At 53.4% G+C, this 24,561-nt stretch overlaps 1 protein-coding gene across 1 annotated transcript in view; it reads left to right on the top strand.

Moving 5' to 3' along the window:
* Positions 1–24,561, top strand: part of LOC137421515 (tetratricopeptide repeat protein 23) — a 72,863-nt gene that overhangs the window by 43,629 nt on the left and 4,673 nt on the right. The window contains exon 10 of the mRNA XM_068107644.2: positions 19,497–19,579. Coding sequence (XP_067963745.2) covers positions 19,497–19,579 — 83 coding nt within the window. The remainder of the gene's footprint in view (positions 1–19,496; positions 19,580–24,561) is intronic.

Genomic DNA, 24,561 nt, shown 5'->3' with positions numbered 1-24,561 from the left:
GGCGACCGCTGAGGTAGAGGAGGGTGTTTTATTAAAGCCAGCGGTCGCCGAGGTTAATAAAGAAAAAGCAGTGCTGGGAATTAAAATTGAAGAGATGACGGAGGTAGCCCGGGAATTGCAGGGAGAAATGGATTATGTACAAAGTCCCTGCTCACATCACGATGCTGTGCTTAACCCGAATGGAAGTTTGCAGGTTCGCGTGGAGAAAAGGATCCCCCAGGTGAGTCGTGCTGTATATTGTGCGGGTAGATTTTGCAGGAGGATGTTTAGCGACAAAAGAATTGTCGCGCGATTGGGATCGATATGGCACCCGGGCGTTGGTAAAGGGTCCCGTGTGAGTGGAAATGGCACGCGTGTGAGGAAAAAGTGTGCGTCGGCGAGTGGGCGTGTTATAAAGTGTGGGAGTGAAACCGAGTGCGAGCGAGAATGCACGTCGGGGTGTACGGAGTGTACGTGCGAGGGTGAGAGTGACCCGGAGAGTGAGTTGGTGGTGGAGCGGGTGCGAGAATGCACGCTTGGAATGGTAGAGGGTGTGCGAGGAAGCACACCTGGGTTGGTGGTAGCGCGAGTGTGGGAGAGCCCATCCGAGCGCGTTAGTGGGTGGATGCAAGAGTGCACGCCCATGGTGAGTGTTACGGAGGACGTAACGGAGGAGAGGTGTGGACCGAGGTGTGGGAGCGGCGAGTGTGCGCGAGAGGTGTGGTGTGTAACAGGGAGAGCATTGGTGGAATGTACGGACGGCGTTGGAACGCCGGGTTTTGTGAGGGTGAAAGGGGTAGCGTATGCGTGTGAGAATGCCGGTGAAGCATCGACGGTAACCGGGTTAGCGGTTAGAGCGACGGATAGCCGATGTGAGCACTCGGTGCGAGGAGCCCTTTGTTGGATGCAGGGCCCGGCGCGGATCGAAGCTGCGTCGCTTCTCTTCGAAGCGTCGTTGCCGATTCGGGCTTGGCCCCGCCCCGCACGGTCGAGTCCGGGCCTTGGCGGGCGAGGCGACCGGTCCGGTTCAAGGGCGAGTGGGAGGAAGCGGAACGGTGCCCCCTCGTGGGGACGGGGTTCCGACCGGGGGAGATTGAGCCATCGGGCCCGGGACCGCAAGGTGCCGCGCCGAGATGGTGCGTGGAACCTCGGTCCAACCAAACCACCTCCCTTGAACCGAAAGCCGGACGGATTCAACCTGCAGGCGACCAAACCACCCGAATTCATTGCTCGGCTTTACGAACCGAGTTTAATGATGTCATGACGCACCGAGGCTAGGATATAGCGGACTGTGATGATGATGGTAGTGATTTGATACGAAATTTATAATAGTGGGTAGAATTGGCAGTAAATGGAAAATTTTTGAATTGGTTGGAATTTGGACGAGCAAAATTGATAGTGGGACCTCCCCGATGTGGTGGGATGGGCAATCCACCATCCCTCACGGCGAGGGGGGGCAAAGGAGCAATAGATTATGGGGTGTATGGCAGTGAAAACTAGCCCGGGTGGGTTAGGATATTGTGTGTAGGGATCTAGCGAAGATGACATTAGGTAACGTTAAGGTTAGTTAGTGACAAGGATACCTGTAGAGGGGACGCAGGTAGATTAGAGTGGATGATAATGACGAGGGAGCGCAATAGTTTAAAGGGACGACTGGGAAGCGCAAGTTTCAGAGGGGAGTAGTTAGATGAGATGATGCTGTGTGAGAACTGGACAGGTGTGTGGAGGAGTGAGGGAGTAGTGAGTGTTGTGGATCAGCGCGAATGCGCTTGGGGGAGAGAAGGGTGCAGGTGGCACCAGGTGTGAGTGCACAGGTGTGCACCAACAGGTGAATGGAATAAATGGTTGTGTGGAAGACATGGAGTGTGGAATAAGTGGAGTATTGGAATGGATGGTCGTGGAGTGAGTATGGTGGAAACGATGGAGTGGAGTGGGTGGTGCGAAGGTGTGAATGGGGGAAGAGTGGACCCCCATCACGAATACCCGGGGCGGGTAGTGTAAGTGTTAGGTAGAGGGTATAGGTAAATTGTGGTTGGATATTGGCATCTGTGGTGCGGGTGACAGAATGGTATTTGGATGGGTGCATTAGTGTTGTGGAAATGGCTGGGCGTGTAGCCTGTTAGTGTGTGTAGTTGGTTTGGGCACTCCACCACTGTGAGGATGTCGGCCAGGTGAGGCCGCAGGTGGGCTCTGGGAGCCGGTAGTTGTGGATGAGGCCCGAGGATCCGGAGGACGGACCCGGGTAGCCCAGTGCCAGAGGGCACCGAGTGGGGTGACAGAGCCAGGAGGGGCCTTCCCCAGTAGATAGGTTAGGTTAAGGAGCAGGTAAGCTCGGGTGGCAACTGCAGTGGTGGAGGTGTGCAGGTGGGTAGACCTGCTGGGAGAGCTACACGTCACAGCCCAGAAATTGTGCAAGGGCACCGGGAGATGAATCGGGGGAGTGAGACCCCAAATTGATGAGCACCACAGTTTGGTCAATGGGAATTGGTTTTTAGAACCCATAGTGTAAGCTGGCCAATGGATTGGCAGGGAAAGACCCCGGGTAGTGTAAAGTGTGTTAAAGTCATTTAGAGGATAGTTAGGATTGAAGTCTCCTCGCACCATCTGCATCCACTCACCTGAGATGACGTACCTCCACACCATGCCATGTTTTGTTATTTTATTGTGCAGATGTTTGGAATGTGAGACGCATCATGACGTGGGTGTGACATTGTGCTTGATGTTCCATCTCTTCCTCCTTATGAGGATTGATGATGAATTGGGTGATGGCAAATTTTGAAGTAGAGGGATTGTGGCGACGAATTTGGTATTGGAGAAATATGGGGAGACGAGACATTAGCGACGAATTTGTAAATGTGTAGATTTTGTAAATATGGGGTAAGGGCAAGGGTAGTGTAGGTGACAGGGGGGGTGACGTACGGTAGGGACGAGCTTTCTCATTTCGCTCTCCGTACGCATTTCGCCTTGCATTGCCTTATTGATGTGTACCCTTGTGACCTTACCCCTCGCTCAATTGTCTCTTTTGTCTCCCACATGACCTGTGCGCCATTGGGTGCCGAGGGGAGCGTGCGTGAGTCGGCCATTGTGCGCCCGGCACTCTCAGAACCAGCTGTCTGTATCGATGCACCACATTATGGACCACATGTCTGTGGCCGAGCACCACTTATGGACCCCATGGGTTGGGGCATGGCCCCTCTGCTGGAACCGGCCATGAGGGCCCGAAATCTTGCTGGCGGACCTTGGCCACAGGGCACCGATGCCCCACAGGTGAACCACACTAGTCGGCCCTGTGGGCCATAAATAAATAAAAATGGACACGTTGGGTGCATTTCATTTTATGCTCAAATAGGCCGCCAGTAAGAAAATGAAAGAAAGACAACAACTGGAAGACAATAATAATAACCAGCAGAGGGAGCCGAAGAGCAAGAGACACCTGCAGGGTTTGGGTTTGTTGGTTTTATTTTATTGATGAACAATGGTGACTGCACCGATTGGTGCTTGGGTGTGTATTGGTGCGTTTTTGGGTGCTTTAATGGTGCGTTGATGCAGAGCAGACTGTCTCCCCCCCAGAAAGAACAATCACAGGTCCTGGGTTAGTCTTGTAAATAAAGTAGCGTCAATTGTAAATAATGCTCCCTACCGGCTGTATGTTTAGTTTGAAGACCATTCCGCGATTCGGTTATCCTGTGGGTGTGTTTCTGTTAGGAGAAGGGTGCAACGTCGCAGGGGGACATATTTACTCATTTGTGAACATCTGTAAAACTGTCGCACTCAGGGTTGAGTTAATAGTAGAGGGAACTACATCTGAGTGCCACACTAAAGTAGGTAAAAATTTATCGGGTCGGGACGCCCCGAGGTAAAGAAGGGTTCAATGTTGCGGATATGGGATTTACATCCATCCATATCCGCTTGTAAATATTCCCCTATTTCCTCCATACTTCCCAACTATCCCCAATCCCCCATTCCCTAGTCCCATTTTCTGTAAACAACACTCTGTAGACCCGACCTCCCCCTATTTCCCCCATTAAATGTCGCATCCAGGTCCACCGCATCTCACGTAGACAACTATAGGACATCTTGCTAGTTATTCTTAGTCTATGTCAGTTAAGGACTCGTTTCCATTGATTCTGACTCTTCGTTGCACCAGAATGTGATTGTATGGCACCGTTAGGAAGTTTAGGACCTCCCAATACCTCCCCGCAGCTCTTCCTCACGGTTCAACAACAACAACGACAACAACGGCGGCGGCGCGGGGAGTGCGCGTCCTCACTCCGGCTTGGTTGGTGGGGGGTGTTGGGAGTGCACCAGGCCTTTCCAACGAGCCGCCATCGAGCATGTGCTCGACGGGGTTACCAAGTAGGGGCTCGCTGTCAGCTCCTCGTCAAGGGCGGAGCCCGGTAACCCCCGCACCCAATAGAAGCGGCGGACCGATCCCATCTGGGGCGGAGCCAACGAGCCGAGGGCGTGTCACTCCCCGCTGAGCATGCGCAGAAAGAGGGAGGTGACGTCAGATGCGCCCTGAGCTTGGAGAGAGAAGGACGCCACCTCCAAGCGCTGTGACACCTCCCCGCATCTCTGGACTGGACAGTGCTTTATCCTGTCCCTGAGCCAAGGTGCACCTTGTGCTGTCGACTGCCTGTCCTTCCCTGCCATCAATCCCTGTGTAAGTCAGTCTTGTTCCGTTTGTCTGTGGTCTGTCTGGGATAGATAAGATTGTGTCTAAGTGCCTATCTCTTCTGTGTCTTTACCTCATTACCTTGTAATCTACCCCTTTTCTCCACCACTAATTATATCCTCCTCCGGAGGTCTTGAGAAATGTACCCCTTGCGTCGTTTCATTTATCCCAGTCGTTGTGTCCTTTCCTTCATTGATTTAGCGTAGCGCGATTTGGCCAACGTTCGAGTGGAATCGGGTGAGTTGGGGGTAATCAGGTAAACTGTGCGAACACGGCGGCCATTCCGCTCGGCCCATCATAACATCTGAAGCCGTGTCCGTAACAATTGGTGTCAGGAAGTGAGATCGGACCCGAAGCGCGCTTAACGCGCTCAAAATTACAAGTAACCGAAATTTGTTTTGTTTTAAAATAAAAACCCGAATTTTGAAAGTCGCGCTATGGCAGATCAAGACGGCTGGGTTCCGGTAGAGGAGAGTGGGGTAGAATCGACCCAGGACCCCAGGGAAGAAGTGGGGAAAATGGTGGAGGAGAGTAAAGAAGGTGTGGTTGAGGGGGTATCAGACGCACAAAATGGCGTCCTCGCGCACGTGGTTGTAGCGGCACCAAATTTTGCCGCACCCATGACCGAAGCAGCACCAAATGGCGCTGCGCACGTGGTCGCGGCAGCCGAGCCGGAGATACCAGGGTACATGCGATTTTTTATGGACCAATTGATGGCAAAAATGGATGCTCATAGTGAGCGAATGAGGGACGAAAGGAGGGCTAACAGTGAGCGATTGTTAAACAAAATGGAAGCAATAACGAACAGAATGGGTGACCGCATGCAAAAATGTGGGGAGACCATGGATCGCATGGTGGGCGAAAGGGTCCCAGGGGTGCACGAGGAGGTAACGCGGGTCGAAAAGCGCTGGTTGAGCGAAGCGGAGGAAAGCACGGGTACAATGACAGGGGTAGAAATCGCGACCCGGGGTTTGGAAAAGCCGGCGACCGCTGAGGTAGAGGAGGGTGTTTTATTAAAGCCAGCGGTCGCCGAGGTTAATAAAGAAAAAGCAGTGCTGGGAATTAAAATTGAAGAGATGACGGAGGTAGCCCGGGAATTGCAGGGAGAAATGGATTATGTACAAAGTCCCTGCTCACATCACGATGCTGTGCTTAACCCGAATGGAAGTTTGCAGGTTCGCGTGGAGAAAAGGATCCCCCAGGTGAGTCGTGCTGTATATTGTGCGGGTAGATTTTGCAGGAGGATGTTTAGCGACAAAAGAATTGTCGCGCGATTGGGATCGATATGGCACCCGGGCGTTGGTAAAGGGTCCCGTGTGAGTGGAAATGGCACGCGTGTGAGGAAAAAGTGTGCGTCGGCGAGTGGGCGTGTTATAAAGTGTGGGAGTGAAACCGAGTGCGAGCGAGAATGCACGTCGGGGTGTACGGAGTGTACGTGCGAGGGTGAGAGTGACCCGGAGAGTGAGTTGGTGGTGGAGCGGGTGCGAGAATGCACGCTTGGAATGGTAGAGGGTGTGCGAGGAAGCACACCTGGGTTGGTGGTAGCGCGAGTGTGGGAGAGCCCATCCGAGCGCGTTAGTGGGTGGATGCAAGAGTGCACGCCCATGGTGAGTGTTACGGAGGACGTAACGGAGGAGAGGTGTGGACCGAGGTGTGCGAGCGGCGAGTGTGCGCGAGAGGTGTGGGGTGTAACAGGGAGAGCATTGGTGGAATGTACGGACGGCGTTGGAACGCCGGGTTTTGTGAGGGTGAAAGGGGTAGCGTATGCGTGTGAGCATGCCGGTGAAGCATCGACGGTAACCGGGTTAGCGGTTAGAGCGACGGATAGCCGATGCGAGCACTCGGTGCGAGGAGCCCTTTGTTGGATGCAGGGCCCGGCGCGGATCGAAGCTGCGTCGCTTCTCTTCGAAGCGTCGTTGCCGATTCGGGCTTGGCCCTGCCCCGCACGGTCGAGTCCGGGCCTTGGCGGGCGAGGCGACCGGTCCGGTTCAAGGGCGAGTGGGAGGAAGCGGAACGGTGCCCCCTCGTGGGGACGGGGTTCCGACCGGGGGAGATTGAGCCATCGGGCCCGGGACCGCAAGGTGCCGCGCCGAGATGGTGCGTGGAACCTCGGTCCAACCAAACCACCTCCCTTGAACCGAAAGCCGGACGGATTCAACCTGCAGGCGACCAAACCACCCGAATTCATTGCTCGGCTTTACGAACCGAGTTTAATGATGTCATGACGCACCGAGGCTAGGATATAGCGGACTGTGATGATGATGGTAGTGATTTGATACGAAATTTATAATAGTGGGTAGAATTGGCAGTAAATGGAAAATTTTTGAATTGGTTGGAATTTGGACGAGCAAAATTGATAGTGGGACCTCCCCGATGTGGTGGGATGGGCAATCCACCATCCCTCACGGCGAGGGGGGGCAAAGGAGCAATAGATTATGGGGTGTATGGCAGTGAAAACTAGCCCGGGTGGGTTAGGATATTGTGTGTAGGGATCTAGCGAAGATGACATTAGGTAACGTTAAGGTTAGTTAGTGACAAGGATACCTGTAGAGGGGACGCAGGTAGATTAGAGTGGATGATAATGACGAGGGAGCGCAATAGTTTAAAGGGACGACTGGGAAGCGCAAGTTTCAGAGGGGAGTAGTTAGATGAGATGATGCTGTGTGAGAACTGGACAGGTGTGTGGAGGAGTGAGGGAGTAGTGAGTGTTGTGGATCAGCGCGAATGCGCTTGGGGGAGAGAAGGGTGCAGGTGGCACCAGGTGTGAGTGCACAGGTGTGCACCAACAGGTGAATGGAATAAATGGTTGTGTGGAAGACATGGAGTGTGGAATAAGTGGAGTATTGGAATGGATGGTCGTGGAGTGAGTATGGTGGAAACGATGGAGTGGAGTGGGTGGTGCGAAGGTGTGAATGGGGGAAGAGTGGACCCCCATCACGAATACCCGGGGCGGGTAGTGTAAGTGTTAGGTAGAGGGTATAGGTAAATTGTGGTTGGATATTGGCATCTGTGGTGCGGGTGACAGAATGGTATTTGGATGGGTGCATTAGTGTTGTGGAAATGGCTGGGCGTGTAGCCTGTTAGTGTGTGTAGTTGGTTTGGGCACTCCACCACTGTGAGGATGTCGGCCAGGTGAGGCCGCAGGTGGGCTCTGGGAGCCGGTAGTTGTGGATGAGGCCCGAGGATCCGGAGGACGGACCCGGGTAGCCCAGTGCCAGAGGGCACCGAGTGGGGTGACAGAGCCAGGAGGGGCCTTCCCCAGTAGATAGGTTAGGTTAAGGAGCAGGTAAGCTCGGGTGGCAACTGCAGTGGTGGAGGTGTGCAGGTGGGTAGACCTGCTGGGAGAGCTACACGTCACAGCCCAGAAATTGTGCAAGGGCACCGGGAGATGAATCGGGGGAGTGAGACCCCAAATTGATGAGCACCACAGTTTGGTCAATGGGAATTGGTTTTTAGAACCCATAGTGTAAGCTGGCCAATGGATTGGCAGGGAAAGACCCCGGGTAGTGTAAAGTGTGTTAAAGTCATTTAGAGGATAGTTAGGATTGAAGTCTCCTCGCACCATCTGCATCCACTCACCTGAGATGACGTACCTCCACACCATGCCATGTTTTGTTATTTTATTGTGCAGATGTTTGGAATGTGAGACGCATCATGACGTGGGTGTGACATTGTGCTTGATGTTCCATCTCTTCCTCCTTATGAGGATTGATGATGAATTGGGTGATGGCAAATTTTGAAGTAGAGGGATTGTGGCGACGAATTTGGTATTGGAGAAATATGGGGAGACGAGACATTAGCGACGAATTTGTAAATGTGTAGATTTTGTAAATATGGGGTAAGGGCAAGGGTAGTGTAGGTGACAGGGGGGGGTGACGTACGGTAGGGACGAGCTTTCTCATTTCGCTCTCCGTACGCATTTCGCCTTGCATTGCCTTATTGATGTGTACCCTTGTGACCTTACCCCTCGCTCAATTGTCTCTTTTGTCTCCCACATGACCTGTGCGCCATTGGGTGCCGAGGGGAGCGTGCGTGAGTCGGCCATTGTGCGCCCGGCACTCTCAGAACCAGCTGTCTGTATCGATGCACCACATTATGGACCACATGTCTGTGGCCGAGCACCACTTATGGACCCCATGGGTTGGGGCATGGCCCCTCTGCTGGAACCGGCCATGAGGGCCCGAAATCTTGCTGGCGGACCTTGGCCACAGGGCACCGATGCCCCACAGGTGAACCACACTAGTCGGCCCTGTGGGCCATAAATAAATAAAAATGGACACGTTGGGTGCATTTCATTTTATGCTCAAATAGGCCGCCAGTAAGAAAATGAAAGAAAGACAACAACTGGAAGACAATAATAATAACCAGCAGAGGGAGCCGAAGAGCAAGAGACACCTGCAGGGTTTGGGTTTGTTGGTTTTATTTTATTGATGAACAATGGTGACTGCACCGATTGGTGCTTGGGTGTGTATTGGTGCGTTTTTGGGTGCTTTAATGGTGCGTTGATGCAGAGCAGACTGTCTCCCCCCCAGAAAGAACAATCACAGGTCCTGGGTTAGTCTTGTAAATAAAGTAGCGTCAATTGTAAATAATGCTCCCTACCGGCTGTATGTTTAGTTTGAAGACCATTCCGCGATTCGGTTATCCTGTGGGTGTGTTTCTGTTAGGAGAAGGGTGCAACGTCGCAGGGGGACATATTTACTCATTTGTGAACATCTGTAAAACTGTCGCACTCAGGGTTGAGTTAATAGTAGAGGGAACTACATCTGAGTGCCACACTAAAGTAGGTAAAAATTTATCGGGTCGGGACGCCCCGAGGTAAAGAAGGGTTCAATGTTGCGGATATGGGATTTACATCCATCCATATCCGCTTGTAAATATTCCCCTATTTCCTCCATACTTCCCAACTATCCCCAATCCCCCATTCCCTAGTCCCATTTTCTGTAAACAACACTCTGTAGACCCGACCTCCCCCTATTTCCCCCATTAAATGTCGCATCCAGGTCCACCGCATCTCACGTAGACAACTATAGGACATCTTGCTAGTTATTCTTAGTCTATGTCAGTTAAGGACTCGTTTCCATTGATTCTGACTCTTCGTTGCACCAGAATGTGATTGTATGGCACCGTTAGGAAGTTTAGGACCTCCCAATACCTCCCCGCAGCTCTTCCTCACGGTTCAACAACAACAACGACAACAACGGCGGCGGCGCGGGGAGTGCGCGTCCTCACTCCGGCTTGGTTGGTGGGGGGTGTTGGGAGTGCACCAGGCCTTTCCAACGAGCCGCCATCGAGCATGTGCTCGACGGGGTTACCAAGTAGGGGCTCGCTGTCAGCTCCTCGTCAAGGGCGGAGCCCGGTAACCCCCGCACCCAATAGAAGCGGCGGACCGATCCCATCTGGGGCGGAGCCAACGAGCCGAGGGCGTGTCACTCCCCGCTGAGCATGCGCAGAAAGAGGGAGGTGACGTCAGATGCGCCCTGAGCTTGGAGAGAGAAGGACGCCACCTCCAAGCGCTGTGACACCTCCCCGCATCTCTGGACTGGACAGTGCTTTATCCTGTCCCTGAGCCAAGGTGCACCTTGTGCTGTCGACTGCCTGTCCTTCCCTGCCATCAATCCCTGTGTAAGTCAGTCTTGTTCCGTTTGTCTGTGGTCTGTCTGGGATAGATAAGATTGTGTCTAAGTGCCTATCTCTTCTGTGTCTTTACCTCATTACCTTGTAATCTACCCCTTTTCGCCACCACTAATTATATCCTCCTCCGGAGGTCTTGAGAAATGTACCCCTTGCGTCGTTTCATTTATCCCAGTCGTTGTGTCCTTTCCTTCATTGATTTAGCGTAGCGCGATTTGGCCAACGTTCGAGTGGAATCGGGTGAGTTGGGGGTAATCAGGTAAACTGTGCGAACACGGCGGCCATTCCGCTCGGCCCATCATAACATCTGAAGCCGTGTCCGTAACAATTGGTGTCAGGAAGTGAGATCGGACCCGAAGCGCGCTTAACGCGCTCAAAATTACAAGTAACCGAAATTTGTTTTGTTTTAAAATAAAAACCCGAATTTTGAAAGTCGCGCTATGGCAGATCAAGACGGCTGGGTTCCGGTAGAGGAGAGTGGGGTAGAATCGACCCAGGACCCCAGGGAAGAAGTGGGGAAAATGGTGGAGGAGAGTAAAGAAGGTGTGGTTGAGGGGGTATCAGACGCACAAAATGGCGTCCTCGCGCACGTGGTTGTAGCGGCACCAAATTTTGCCGCACCCATGACCGAAGCAGCACCAAATGGCGCTGCGCACGTGGTCGCGGCAGCCGAGCCGGAGATACCAGGGTACATGCGATTTTTTATGGACCAATTGATGGCAAAAATGGATGCTCATAGTGAGCGAATGAGGGACGAAAGGAGGGCTAACAGTGAGCGATTGTTAAACAAAATGGAAGCAATAACGAACAGAATGGGTGACCGCATGCAAAAATGTGGGGAGACCATGGATCGCATGGTGGGCGAAAGGGTCCCAGGGGTGCACGAGGAGGTAACGCGGGTCGAAAAGCGCTGGTTGAGCGAAGCGGAGGAAAGCACGGGTACAATGACAGGGGTAGAAATCGCGACCCGGGGTTTGGAAAAGCCGGCGACCGCTGAGGTAGAGGAGGGTGTTTTATTAAAGCCAGCGGTCGCCGAGGTTAATAAAGAAAAAGCAGTGCTGGGAATTAAAATTGAAGAGATGACGGAGGTAGCCCGGGAATTGCAGGGAGAAATGGATTATGTACAAAGTCCCTGCTCACATCACGATGCTGTGCTTAACCCGAATGGAAGTTTGCAGGTTCGCGTGGAGAAAAGGATCCCCCAGGTGAGTCGTGCTGTATATTGTGCGGGTAGATTTTGCAGGAGGATGTTTAGCGACAAAAGAATTGTCGCGCGATTGGGATCGATATGGCACCCGGGCGTTGGTAAAGGGTCCCGTGTGAGTGGAAATGGCACGCGTGTGAGGAAAAAGTGTGCGTCGGCGAGTGGGCGTGTTATAAAGTGTGGGAGTGAAACCGAGTGCGAGCGAGAATGCACGTCGGGGTGTACGGAGTGTACGTGCGAGGGTGAGAGTGACCCGGAGAGTGAGTTGGTGGTGGAGCGGGTGCGAGAATGCACGCTTGGAATGGTAGAGGGTGTGCGAGGAAGCACACCTGGGTTGGTGGTAGCGCGAGTGTGGGAGAGCCCATCCGAGCGCGTTAGTGGGTGGATGCAAGAGTGCACGCCCATGGTGAGTGTTACGGAGGACGTAACGGAGGAGAGGTGTGGACCGAGGTGTGCGAGCGGCGAGTGTGCGCGAGAGGTGTGGTGTGTAACAGGGAGAGCATTGGTGGAATGTACGGACGGCGTTGGAACGCCGGGTTTTGTGAGGGTGAAAGGGGTAGCGTATGCGTGTGAGCATGCCGGTGAAGCATCGACGGTAACCGGGTTAGCGGTTAGAGCGACGGATAGCCGATGCGAGCACTCGGTGCGAGGAGCCCTTTGTTGGATGCAGGGCCCGGCGCGGATCGAAGCTGCGTCGCTTCTCTTCGAAGCGTCGTTGCCGATTCGGGCTTGGCCCTGCCCCGCACGGTCGAGTCCGGGCCTTGGCGGGCGAGGCGACCGGTCCGGTTCAAGGGCGAGTGGGAGGAAGCGGAACGGTGCCCCCTCGTGGGGACGGGGTTCCGACCGGGGGAGATTGAGCCATCGGGCCCGGGACCGCAAGGTGCCGCGCCGAGATGGTGCGTGGAACCTCGGTCCAACCAAACCACCTCCCTTGAACCGAAAGCCGGACGGATTCAACCTGCAGGCGACCAAACCACCCGAATTCATTGCTCGGCTTTACGAACCGAGTTTAATGATGTCATGACGCACCGAGGCTAGGATATAGCGGACTGTGATGATGATGGTAGTGATTTGATACGAAATTTATAATAGTGGGTAGAATTGGCAGTAAATGGAAAATTTTTGAATTGGTTGGAATTTGGACGAGCAAAATTGATAGTGGGACCTCCCCGATGTGGTGGGATGGGCAATCCACCATCCCTCACGGCGAGGGGGGGCAAAGGAGCAATAGATTATGGGGTGTATGGCAGTGAAAACTAGCCCGGGTGGGTTAGGATATTGTGTGTAGGGATCTAGCGAAGATGACATTAGGTAACGTTAAGGTTAGTTAGTGACAAGGATACCTGTAGAGGGGACGCAGGTAGATTAGAGTGGATGATAATGACGAGGGAGCGCAATAGTTTAAAGGGACGACTGGGAAGCGCAAGTTTCAGAGGGGAGTAGTTAGATGAGATGATGCTGTGTGAGAACTGGACAGGTGTGTGGAGGAGTGAGGGAGTAGTGAGTGTTGTGGATCAGCGCGAATGCGCTTGGGGGAGAGAAGGGTGCAGGTGGCACCAGGTGTGAGTGCACAGGTGTGCACCAACAGGTGAATGGAATAAATGGTTGTGTGGAAGACATGGAGTGTGGAATAAGTGGAGTATTGGAATGGATGGTCGTGGAGTGAGTATGGTGGAAACGATGGAGTGGAGTGGGTGGTGCGAAGGTGTGAATGGGGGAAGAGTGGACCCCCATCACGAATACCCGGGGCGGGTAGTGTAAGTGTTAGGTAGAGGGTATAGGTAAATTGTGGTTGGATATTGGCATCTGTGGTGCGGGTGACAGAATGGTATTTGGATGGGTGCATTAGTGTTGTGGAAATGGCTGGGCGTGTAGCCTGTTAGTGTGTGTAGTTGGTTTGGGCACTCCACCACTGTGAGGATGTCGGCCAGGTGAGGCCGCAGGTGGGCTCTGGGAGCCGGTAGTTGTGGATGAGGCCCGAGGATCCGGAGGACGGACCCGGGTAGCCCAGTGCCAGAGGGCACCGAGTGGGGTGACAGAGCCAGGAGGGGCCTTCCCCAGTAGATAGGTTAGGTTAAGGAGCAGGTAAGCTCGGGTGGCAACTGCAGTGGTGGAGGTGTGCAGGTGGGTAGACCTGCTGGGAGAGCTACACGTCACAGCCCAGAAATTGTGCAAGGGCACCGGGAGATGAATCGGGGGAGTGAGACCCCAAATTGATGAGCACCACAGTTTGGTCAATGGGAATTGGTTTTTAGAACCCATAGTGTAAGCTGGCCAATGGATTGGCAGGGAAAGACCCCGGGTAGTGTAAAGTGTGTTAAAGTCATTTAGAGGATAGTTAGGATTGAAGTCTCCTCGCACCATCTGCATCCACTCACCTGAGATGACGTACCTCCACACCATGCCATGTTTTGTTATTTTATTGTGCAGATGTTTGGAATGTGAGACGCATCATGACGTGGGTGTGACATTGTGCTTGATGTTCCATCTCTTCCTCCTTATGAGGATTGATGATGAATTGGGTGATGGCAAATTTTGAAGTAGAGGGATTGTGGCGACGAATTTGGTATTGGAGAAATATGGGGAGACGAGACATTAGCGACGAATTTGTAAATGTGTAGATTTTGTAAATATGGGGTAAGGGCAAGGGTAGTGTAGGTGACAGGGGGGGTGACGTACGGTAGGGACGAGCTTTCTCATTTCGCTCTCCGTACGCATTTCGCCTTGCATTGCCTTATTGATGTGTACCCTTGTGACCTTACCCCTCGCTCAATTGTCTCTTTTGTCTCCCACATGACCTGTGCGCCATTGGGTGCCGAGGGGAGCGTGCGTGAGTCGGCCATTGTGCGCCCGGCACTCTCAGAACCAGCTGTCTGTATCGATGCACCACATTATGGACCACATGTCTGTGGCCGAGCACCACTTATGGACCCCATGGGTTGGGGCATGGCCCCTCTGCTGGAACCGGCCATGAGGGCCCAAAATCTTGCTGGCGGACCTTGGCCACAGGGCACCGATGCCCCACAGGTGAACCACACTAGTCGGCCCTGTGGGCCATAAATAAATAAAAATGGACACATTGGGTGCATTTCATTTTATGCTCAAATAGGCCGCCAGTAAGAAAATGAAAGAAAGACAACAACTGGAAGACAATAATAATAACCAGCAGAGGGAGCCGAAGAGCAAGAGACACCTGCAGGGTTTGGGTTTGTTGGTTTTATTTTATTGATGAACAATGGTGACTGCACCGATTGGTGCTTGGGTGTGTATTGGTGCGTTTTTGGGTGCTTTAATGGTGCGTTGATGCAGAGCAGACTGTCTCCCCCCAAAGAACAATCACAGGTCCTGGGTTAGTCTTGTAAATAAAGTAGCGTCAATTGTAAATAATGCTCCCTACCGGCTGTATGTTTAGTTTGAAGACCATTCCGCGATTCGGTTATCCTGTGGGTGTGTTTCTGTTAGGAGAAGGGTGCAACATCGCAGGGGGACATATTTACTCATTTGTGAACATCTGTAAAACTGTCGCACTCAGGGTTGAGTTAATAGTAGAGGGAACTACATCTGAGTGCCACACTAAAGTAGGTAAAAATTTATCGGGTCGGGACGCCCCGAGGTAAAGAAGGGTTCAATGTTGCGGATATGGGATTTACATCCATCCATATCCGCTTGTAAATATTCCCCTATTTCCTCCATACTTCCCAACTATCCCCAATCCCCCATTCCCTAGTCCCATTTTCTGTAAACAACACTCTGTAGACCCGACCTCCCCCTATTTCCCCCATTAAATGTCGCATCCAGGTCCACCGCATCTCACGTAGACAACTATAGGACATCTTGCTAGTTATTCTTAGTCTATGTCAGTTAAGGACTCGTTTCCATTGATTCTGACTCTTCGTTGCACCAGAATGTGATTGTATGGCACCGTTAGGAAGTTTAGGACCTCCCAATACCTCCCCGCAGCTCTTCCTCACGGTTCAACAACAACAACGACAACAACGGCGGCGGCGCGGGGAGTGCGCGTCCTCACTCCGGCTTGGTTGGTGGGGGGTGTTGGGAGTGCACCAGGCCTTTCCAACGAGCCGCCATCGAGCATGTGCTCGACGGGGTTACCAAGTAGGGGCTCGCTGTCAGCTCCTCGTCAAGGGCGGAGCCCGGTAACCCCCGCACCCAATAGAAGCGGCGGACCGATCCCTTTTGGGGCGGAGCCAACGAGCCGAGGGCGTGTCACTCCCTGCTGAGCATGCGCAGAAAGAGGGAGGTGACGTCAGATGCGCCCTGAGCTTGGAGAGAGAAGGACGCCACCTCCAAGCGCTGTGACACCTCCCCGCATCTCTGGACTGGACAGTGCTTTATCCTGTCCCTGAGCCAAGGTGCACCTTGTGCTGTCGACTGCCTGTCCTTCCCTGCCATCAATCCCTGTGTAAGTCAGTCTTGTTCCGTTTGTCTGTGGTCTGTCTGGGATAGATAAGATTGTGTCTAAGTGCCTATCTCTTCTGTGTCTTTACCTCATTACCTTGTAATCTACCCCTTTTCTCCACCACTAATTATATCCTCCTCCGGAGGTCTTGAGAACTGTACCCCTTGCGTCGTTTCATTTATCCCAGTCGTTGTGTCCTTTCCTTCATTGATTTAGCGTAGCGCGATTTGGCCAACATTCGAGTGGAATCGGGTGAGTTGGGGGTAATTGGGTAAACTGTGCGAACACGGCGGCCATTCCGCTCGGCCCATCATAACATCTGAAGCCGTGTCCGTAACAGTATGTTTCCCAATCGTGCTGTTAATCTTTTAAGAGCGCATTAAATGTATGTTTCCCAATCGTGCTGTTCATCTTTTAAGAGTGCATTAAATGTGGGTTTCCCAATTGTGCTGGTAATCTTTTAATAGCGCATTAAATGTATGTTTCGCAATCGTGCTGTGCATCTTTTAAGAGTGCATTAAATGAGGGTTTCCCAATCGTGGTGTTAATCTTTTAATAGCGCATTAAATGTATGTTTCCCAATTGTGCCGTTAATATTGCTGCGGATCTCAGAGTACGGCACTCACTTTAGCAAGGGGGGGTTAATCCCCTTGTCTTGTTAAGCTGGCCGTCTCCGGTCCTGGAACTATCCCGCTCCTTTGCGGGGTGAGATTGCCCAGGGTGATTGGTCAACGGTTTCCCAAACACCTTCACCAATCTCTCCGCAAAGCAGGGAGATGAGTCCCTGCTCGAACCGCGGATGTGATGGTAATTGCCGAGCGGTTTAGCAATCCACGATCAGAGCCGTTAACAAAAGGACTAACCCCGATTAAAAGCGGTTGGCCAAATCGTGCCACAGGTATTCAATTGGGAAAAGACTAAAATGACCGGATGAGAGGAACTAAAGAACAAGAAGGGTGAAGGAAGAACAAATATGATTTATTAACTACACTAAAACAGGAAACGAAAGAAGGGAATATACAAGAAGGAGGAAATAAAAGGACATAGGGCAAGCTTATCTAAACAGTCTTAACTTATCTCAACCCCAGGACAAACAGACAGACTCACACGGAATGGTAGCTGGTAAGGGAGGAAGGTCCAGGCAGATGGTTCCAGGCGATGGGATCCGTCCAGGCTCCGGGTCCGCGGGCGAAGAACGGCAGGCAGCTTCGCGTATCGTTGGCGTGCGACCGGACCTTACATATGCGAGGGGCTGGCTTCTGGGTACGTATAGCATGCCGAACACTCTGAAAACCAACGGCAGTTCGTATCAAACGATCGCCCCAAGCGATCCTCCGCGCAATGTTCTTATCATTCGCCGCCTCTGCGCTGTTCTCTCAAGTTTGCCGATCATCTGCCGATCTTCTCTCCTCTCTCTTGAAGTAGTTTGCGGCGGCGCTTTTATTACCTGCCTCGCGTATCAATCCGCATCCGCTTCGCTCCGCCTACCGGTGAACACACCTCGGCCCGGATTGGTCACGAGGGTTCATTGGTACCTCCCCTCGTGACGCGTTGATGGGGCCACGCCTATGTTCCTGGCCGCTCCTCCCTTCTTCTCCCACTCTGCCATGTGGCTTATGGTGGCGGGCAGGAACAAACCAAAAGGCAGCGAACGCTGAAGCGGCTGCGGCTGGTAGAGTAGCGCATAATACAATTTGGAGGGCAGATTACGCCGCAATATGAATGGAATGGGAATTTGAGAAGGGGCCTAGGTTATTTGATTAATACAACGCAGATTCAACTATTGGAAACAGATCCTTACCTGAAACACATACTAATGAAATAACTAAAGAAGAAGACTATGGTGTGCTACGTGTTGCTCATGGCCTAACTATGGTGCAACCTTTGACCTTTACACCAAAAATGGGAATATTTACAGGGGATTATTTATAAGGGAACATTTACAAAAATTTACCAAGTGGAGGGTTCTAAAAACCACAACAATATTTTTATAGCGCATTAAATGTAAGTTTCCCAATTGTGCTGTTAATCTTTTAATAGTGCATTAAATTTTAATAGTGCATGTTTCCCAATTGTGCTGTTAATATTTTTATAGTGCATTAAATGTAAGTTTCCCAATTGTGCTGTTAATCTTTTAATAGTGCATTAAATGTGAGTTTCCCAATTTTGCTGTTAATCTTTTAATAGCACATTAAATGTGTTTCCCAATCATGCTGTTCATCTTTTAAGAGTGCATTAAATGTGGGTTTCCCAATTGTGCTGTTAATCATTTAATAGCGCATTCAATCTGTTTCCCAATTGTGCTGTTAATATTTTAATAGCGCATTAAATGTGTTTCCCAATTGTGCAGTTAATCTTTTAATAGCGCATTAAATGTATGTTTCCCAATAGTGCTGATAATATTTTAATAGTGCATCAATTGTGTGTTTCCCAATTGTGCTGTTAATCTTTTAATAGCGCATTAAATGTATGTTTCCCAATCGTGCTGTTAATCTTTTAAGAGTACATTAAATGTGTGTTTCCCAATTGTGCTGTAATCTTTTAATAGCGCATGAAATGTATGTTTCCCAATTGTGCTGTTAATATTTTTATAGCGCATTAAATGTAAGTTTCCCAATTGTGCTGTTAATCATTCAAAAGTGCATTAAATGTGGGTTTCCCAATCGTGCTGTTAATATTTCAATGGCGCATTGAATGTGTGTTTCCCAATTGTGCTCTTAATCTTTTAATAGCGCATTAAATGTATGTTTCCCAATTGTGCTGTTAATCTTTTAATAGCGCATGAAATGTATGTTTCCCAATTGTGCTGTTAATCTTTTAATAGCGCATTAAATGTATGCTTCCCAATCGTGCTGTTCATCTTTTAAGAGTGCATTAAATGTATGTTTCCCAATCATGCTGTTAATCTTTTAAGAGTGCATTAAATGTGGGTTTCCCAATCATGCTGTTAGTCTTTTAATAGCGCAGTAAATATGTTTCCCAATCGTGCTGTTAATCTTTTAAGAGTGCATTAAATGTGGGTTTCCCAATCGTGCTGTTAATCTTTTAAGAGTGCATTGTATGTGTGTTTCCCAATCGTGCTGCTAATCTTTTAATAGCGCATTAAATGTGTGTTTCCCAATTGCGCTATTCATTTTTTAAGAGTGCTTTAAATGCACATTTTCCAATCGGCCCATTGCCGGATTTTGTTGCAGGTTGTGACCACAGTGCTGTCATTCTTGTTAAACTTAAACATATGAACGTTTCATCATGACATCTTTGCTCCGATCCATTGCATCAATAGAATGAAAATCAGCAACAGCAGACTTTATATTCTAAGCATAATAATGGTTCATTCAAAAAGTGGAGGTAAATTTACCTTTTATGCACCTTTTACCCCTTGTGAAAGGGAATGGATAATTTTGGGACATTTGTCAATAATTTGCAGAACCAAACTTCTTGTTTTCAACCTCGGGGACTCCAGCCAAACTTGCAGCCTTGGTTAAGGTGATCAGTTGCTTGATACAGGTGATTAAGATTTTAATTAATCACTGAACAGATAGCTGAACAGTAGCTTATCAGAATGTTCTTAATTTCATCCCTTGCAGTGCCTGGACATCCAATCCTTACTTTATGGACCTCAGCACAAGAAAACAAAAGCCACCAAGGAGACTTTGAACACGTTATCCAGGTGAGTATTGAAACAGCTATAAGCTGATGAGCCCGAATGGGTGAATCAGTTGTCTTTCCATGCTTTGTCTTACACCACAACGATTGACCTTATCCTTGCGCTTCGGCTCCTCACCGGAGGCAAGCAAGAGTTTCGTCAGGGGCTGCTTGCAGCCTATGTTAATCTCTGCAAAGCATTCGATTCAGTGAATCAGGATGCCCTCTGGAGTAATCTTGGTCTTTGTGGGGTGCCACCAACGCTGATCAATCTGATCTCTGAACTATACTCTGGTACTGAGAGTGCTGTGAGGTGTGGTGGCTCCATCTCTGACTTATTTCCAGTTGTTATTGGAGTTTGGCAGGGGTGTGTACTGGCTCCCACACTCTTCACCATTTGTATGGACTGGATTATGGGGAGGACGTCGGAGAGGTCAGGCTGTGGTGCATCGTTTGGGAGTGCCAAGATCTCTGACCTTGATTTCGCAGATGACGCAGTCATCTTTGCGGAGACGCTGGATATTCTTACGGGGGCACTGAATGAGGCACTGAATGAGGAGGCCTCCAATCACTGAATGAGGAGGCGAATCTGCTGGGATTACGGATTTGCTGGGTTAAAACCAAGATCCAGGCTTTCAATGACATATTGGATGCTGCTGTCTTGTCTGTGCCTGTTTGTGGCGAAGATGTTGAGGTTACGAAGAGATTCACTTACCTTGGCTGTGTTATTCATGTCTCCGCATGTTGTGAGCCAGAGGTTGATAGTGAGGAGCTGTGCTCCTACGCGAGTCGAAAGGATTGACGCGACAAAAGACGGGAATTCGTCCGAGCTTCTTTATTGGTCAAACGAAAACTCGGGTACTCTGAAAAGCCCGTTTATCGGGTAGCAATATATATAAGCACAATCAAACACGTCATGCTGGAGCGTTTGCCCGGGAAAGGCGAGTCTGGGCATGCCCGAGCGGCCTGGGTGAGCCCGGGAAAGGCGAGTCTGGGCATGCCCGGGAAAGGCGAGTCTGGACATGCCCGGGCGGCCTGGGCGAGCCCGGGAAAGGCGAGTATGGGCATGCCCGGGCGGCCTGGGCGAGCCCGGTACAGTGATCGCTCCCTGGTTGCGTCTTCGGCAGGTGTAAGGCGATTGTGTATGCTCAGCGGCAACCGCTACACGCGCCCCCCCCCCCCAGAATCGACTTGCACCGGCAGGGTCAATTTAAGGGGGGTCCTGATGACCTGGCCGAAGCGACCCCTGGAGGGTCGTGGGGGGGGGGGGTCCGGTGTGGTGGTGGGTGGTCGAGCGGGGGGAACCGTGGACGGGGGGCGGCCTCGCCGCGGAGGAAGGGCCAACCGTGGTGGTTGGTCGACGTCCAACTGCGCCGGCTTGAGGCGGTCCACCGAAATCCGGTCCGACCTGCCGCCGACGTCGACAACGACAGACTTGTCGTCCCATCACAGGACCCGGAAGGGCCCGTCGTACGGCGGCCGGAGTGGCCCCCGGTGTGCGTCATGACGCACAAAAACGTACTCCGCTGTGCGAAGCGCTGGGGGGACGTAGGACTGGGGGCCACCGTGGCGGGACGTTGGCACGGGGGCAAACCGTCGGGCGGCCTCCTGGAGGTCCGAGCGCTGGCGAGCCGCGGACCAGGGACTGGTAGCGTCGGGCACGAACTCGCCCGGGACGCGTAGCGGCTGGCCGTAGACCAGCTCGGCGGTGGACGCCCGGAGGTCCTCCTTGGGGGCCGTGCGGAGGCCCAAAAGGACCCACGGCAGCCGGTCGGCCCAACCGCCTTCCTGAAGGCCGGCCATGAGCGCGGCCTTCATGGAGCGGTGAAAACGCTCGCACAACCCATTGGCTTGGGGTGGTAGGCCGTGGTACGGTGGAGCTTGACCCCCAGGTTGCGGGCGACCGCGCCCCAAAGCTCGGAGGTGAACTGCGGACCGCGGTCTGAAGAGATGTCTGCCGGTGCGCCGAAACAGGCGACCCAGGTGGCGATGAAAGCCTGCGCCACGTCGGCGGTGGTGGTGGAAGCGAGGAGAACGGCCTCCGGCCACCTGGTGGTCCTGTCCACCATGGTGAGCAGGTGTGTGAAACCTCGTGATGGGGGAAGGGGGCCCACCAGGTCCACGTTGACGTGGTCGAAACGCCGTTCGGGCACTGTGAAAGGTGCCAGCGGGGCCTGGGTGTGGCGGTGGACCTTGGCCCGCTGGCAGGCAGTGCAGGCGTCGGCCCAGTCGCGGACGTCCCGTCGAAGTCCGTGCCAGACGAACCGCGCCGACACCAGCTTCTGGGAAGCTTTCTGGCCCAGGTGAGAAAGGCCGTGGAGGGAGGCGAAAATGCGGCGCTGCCAGGTAACGGGCACGACGGGGCGAGGCTGGCCTTGGGAGACGTCGCAGAGCAGGACAGTGTCCGCGAAGGGGATGTCGGCCAGGCGGAGGCCCGTGTCCGCTGCCCGGAGGGCTTGCACCGTGGTGTCGGTGGTCTGGTCGGCCGCCATAAGTGCGAAGTCCACGCCCAGGTGGACCGCGTTCGCGCTGGCCCGAGAAAGACAGTCGGCCACGGCGTTGTCTTTTCCGGCGACGTGCCGGATGTCCGTGGTAAATTCCGACACGGCGGAGAGGTGGTGCTGCTGGCGGGCCGACCATGGCTCCGTGACTTTGGCCATCGCGTAAACCAACGGCTTGTGGTCGACGAAAGCCATGAACGGGCGGCCCTCCAGGAGGTGGCGGAAATGGCGAACGGCCAGGTATAGACCGAGGAGCTTGCGGTCAAATGTGCTATATTTTAGCTCGTTCAGCCGGAGTTGCCAGCTAAAAAAAGCGAGTGGCTGCCAAACCCTGTTCACCCATTGTTCATGTACGGCGCCCACCGCGTAGTCGGAGGCGACCGTAGTGAGGGCGATGGGAGCGTCGAGCACCGGGTGAGCAAGCAGCGTTGTGTCGGCGAGGGCCAGCTTTGCGCCTGTGAATGGCGCGTCCATGTCTGCGGACCAGATGACGTCATGCTTGGCCGGCTTGCCCCGGAGGGCTTCGTAAAGGGGCCGCATGAGCTGAGCAGCGCGGGGCACGAAACGGTGGTAAAAATTCACCATGCCGAGGAACTCCTGCAGGGCCTTGATGGAGCGGGGAGGCGGGAACATGGTGATGGCCTCGACCTTGGTTGGCAGCGGCACGGCCCCCGTTCTTGGTGATGTGGTTGCCCAAAAAGTCAACGGCCGTCGTGCCGAAGTGGCATTTGGCCGGGTTGACGATTAAGCCGTGCTCGCTGAGGCATCCGAACAGTGTTCGGAGGTGGAGGAGGTGCTCGGCCCAGGACGTGCTGGCAATGAGGATGTCGTCCAGGTAGACGAAGAGGAACGGCAGGGTGCGCAGCACGCCGTCCATCAAGCGCTGGAACGCCTGGGCCACGTTCTTGAGGCCAAACGGCATCCTCAGGAATTCGAACAGGCCGAATGGTGTGATGACGGCCGTTTTTGGGACGTTGGCCGGCCTGACAGGTATCCGGTGGTATCCCCGTATCAAGTCAATTTTCAAGAAAATGACCCGCCCCGCCAAACGGGTGGAAAAGTCCTGGATATGCGGGACAGGATACCTGTCGGGGGTGGTAACGTCGTTGAGGTGGCGGTAGTCGCCACATGGGCGCCAGCCGCCCCCCGGCTTCGGCACGATGTGCAGCGGCGAGGCCCACACGCTATCGGAGCGCCGCACGATGCCGAGGTGCTCCAACGCGTCGAACTCGGCCTTTGCCATGGCGAGCTTGGCCGGGTCGAGGCGGCGGGCTCTGGCATAGACCGGCGGGCCCGTAGTTGGTATGTGGTGCTCGATACCATGTCTCACTGCGACGGCCGAAAACGTTGGCCACGTGAGGGCTGGGAACTCTGCGAGCAGGCGAGCGAACTCGTTCGCCGCCGGGAGGGCGCATGATAGTTCGGTTGGCGCGGAGCTGCTCATTGTGCATGCCAGGGAGCTGAAAGTCTCGGCGTTGACGAGGCGACGCCGTTTTACGTCGACTAGCAGCCCGTGCGCGCAGAGGAAGTCGGCGCCTAGCAAAGCCATGGGCACGCTTGCCATCACAAAGGTCCAATTAAAGCGCTGGCTGTCGAAGCAGAGGGTGACGTTGCGTGGGCCGAAGGTGCGGATGGCCGATCCGTTGGCAGCGACCAAGGAGGGGCCGCAAACGGCGGTCTGCCTGTCCTGCTCGGAGGCGGGTATGACGCTCAGTTGGGCGCCGGTGTCACAAAGAAAACGCCGCCCGGACGCTTTGTCCTTGATGAAAAGCAAGTTGCCCGAGTGGCCGGCGCTCATGGCTGGTAATGAACGCCGGCCCGGCCGTTTCCCGACTTGCCGAAAGTGCACGGGGGTCGGCATGTCTGAGCCTTTTGTCCGAACCTAGCATGGTAATAACACCATGCCTGGTCAGGTGGAGGCCCAGGCCGTCGTGTTGGAATCGGTCGGCGCGGCGTGGCGGCCACCAGTCGCACTGGCAGTTCGGCCTCCAGTCGCACTGGCAGTTCGGCCTCCAACCGCACCGGGCGCTCGGGCACCATGGGCATCGCCTCGGACGGCGGCGGGCTCCAGGTAGCCGCCCCGATGTGCTGGCCTGCCGAGGAGATCTTGTCGGCTCCCTGGCGAGGGCGCGGGGATCCGTGATCTGCGTGCCTGCCAGGGCGAAGCGTACCTGGCTAGGCAGCTGGCGGAGGAACAGCTCCCGGAAAAGAAAATCCGAGAAGTGCTCACCGAGCAGCGAGAGCATGTAGTCCATCCGCTCGGACGGGCGCGTGTCGCCGAGCTCGGGCAGGTCGAGCAGGCGTCGTGCGCGTCCTGCCGGTGAGAGGGCGAATGCGTCGAGGAGGAGCGTCTTGATCGCGCCATATTTGTCAGCGGCTGGCGGGTGCTGGAGGAGGCTCAAGGCACGGGCCGCGGTGGCGGAACCGAGTGCCGCTACCACATGGTGGAAGCGGGTGTCGTCTGCGGTAATGCCTCGCAGGGCAAACTGGGAGTCTGCCTGGGCAA

Source organism: Myxine glutinosa, chromosome 2, assembly GCF_964187855.1.
Source record: "Myxine glutinosa chromosome 2, kmMyxGlut1.1, whole genome shotgun sequence".
Taxonomy (NCBI): Eukaryota; Metazoa; Chordata; class Myxini; order Myxiniformes; family Myxinidae; genus Myxine; species Myxine glutinosa.
The sequence above is the reverse complement of the archived record's forward strand: the minus strand, read 5'-3'. Positions and strand labels throughout refer to the sequence as shown.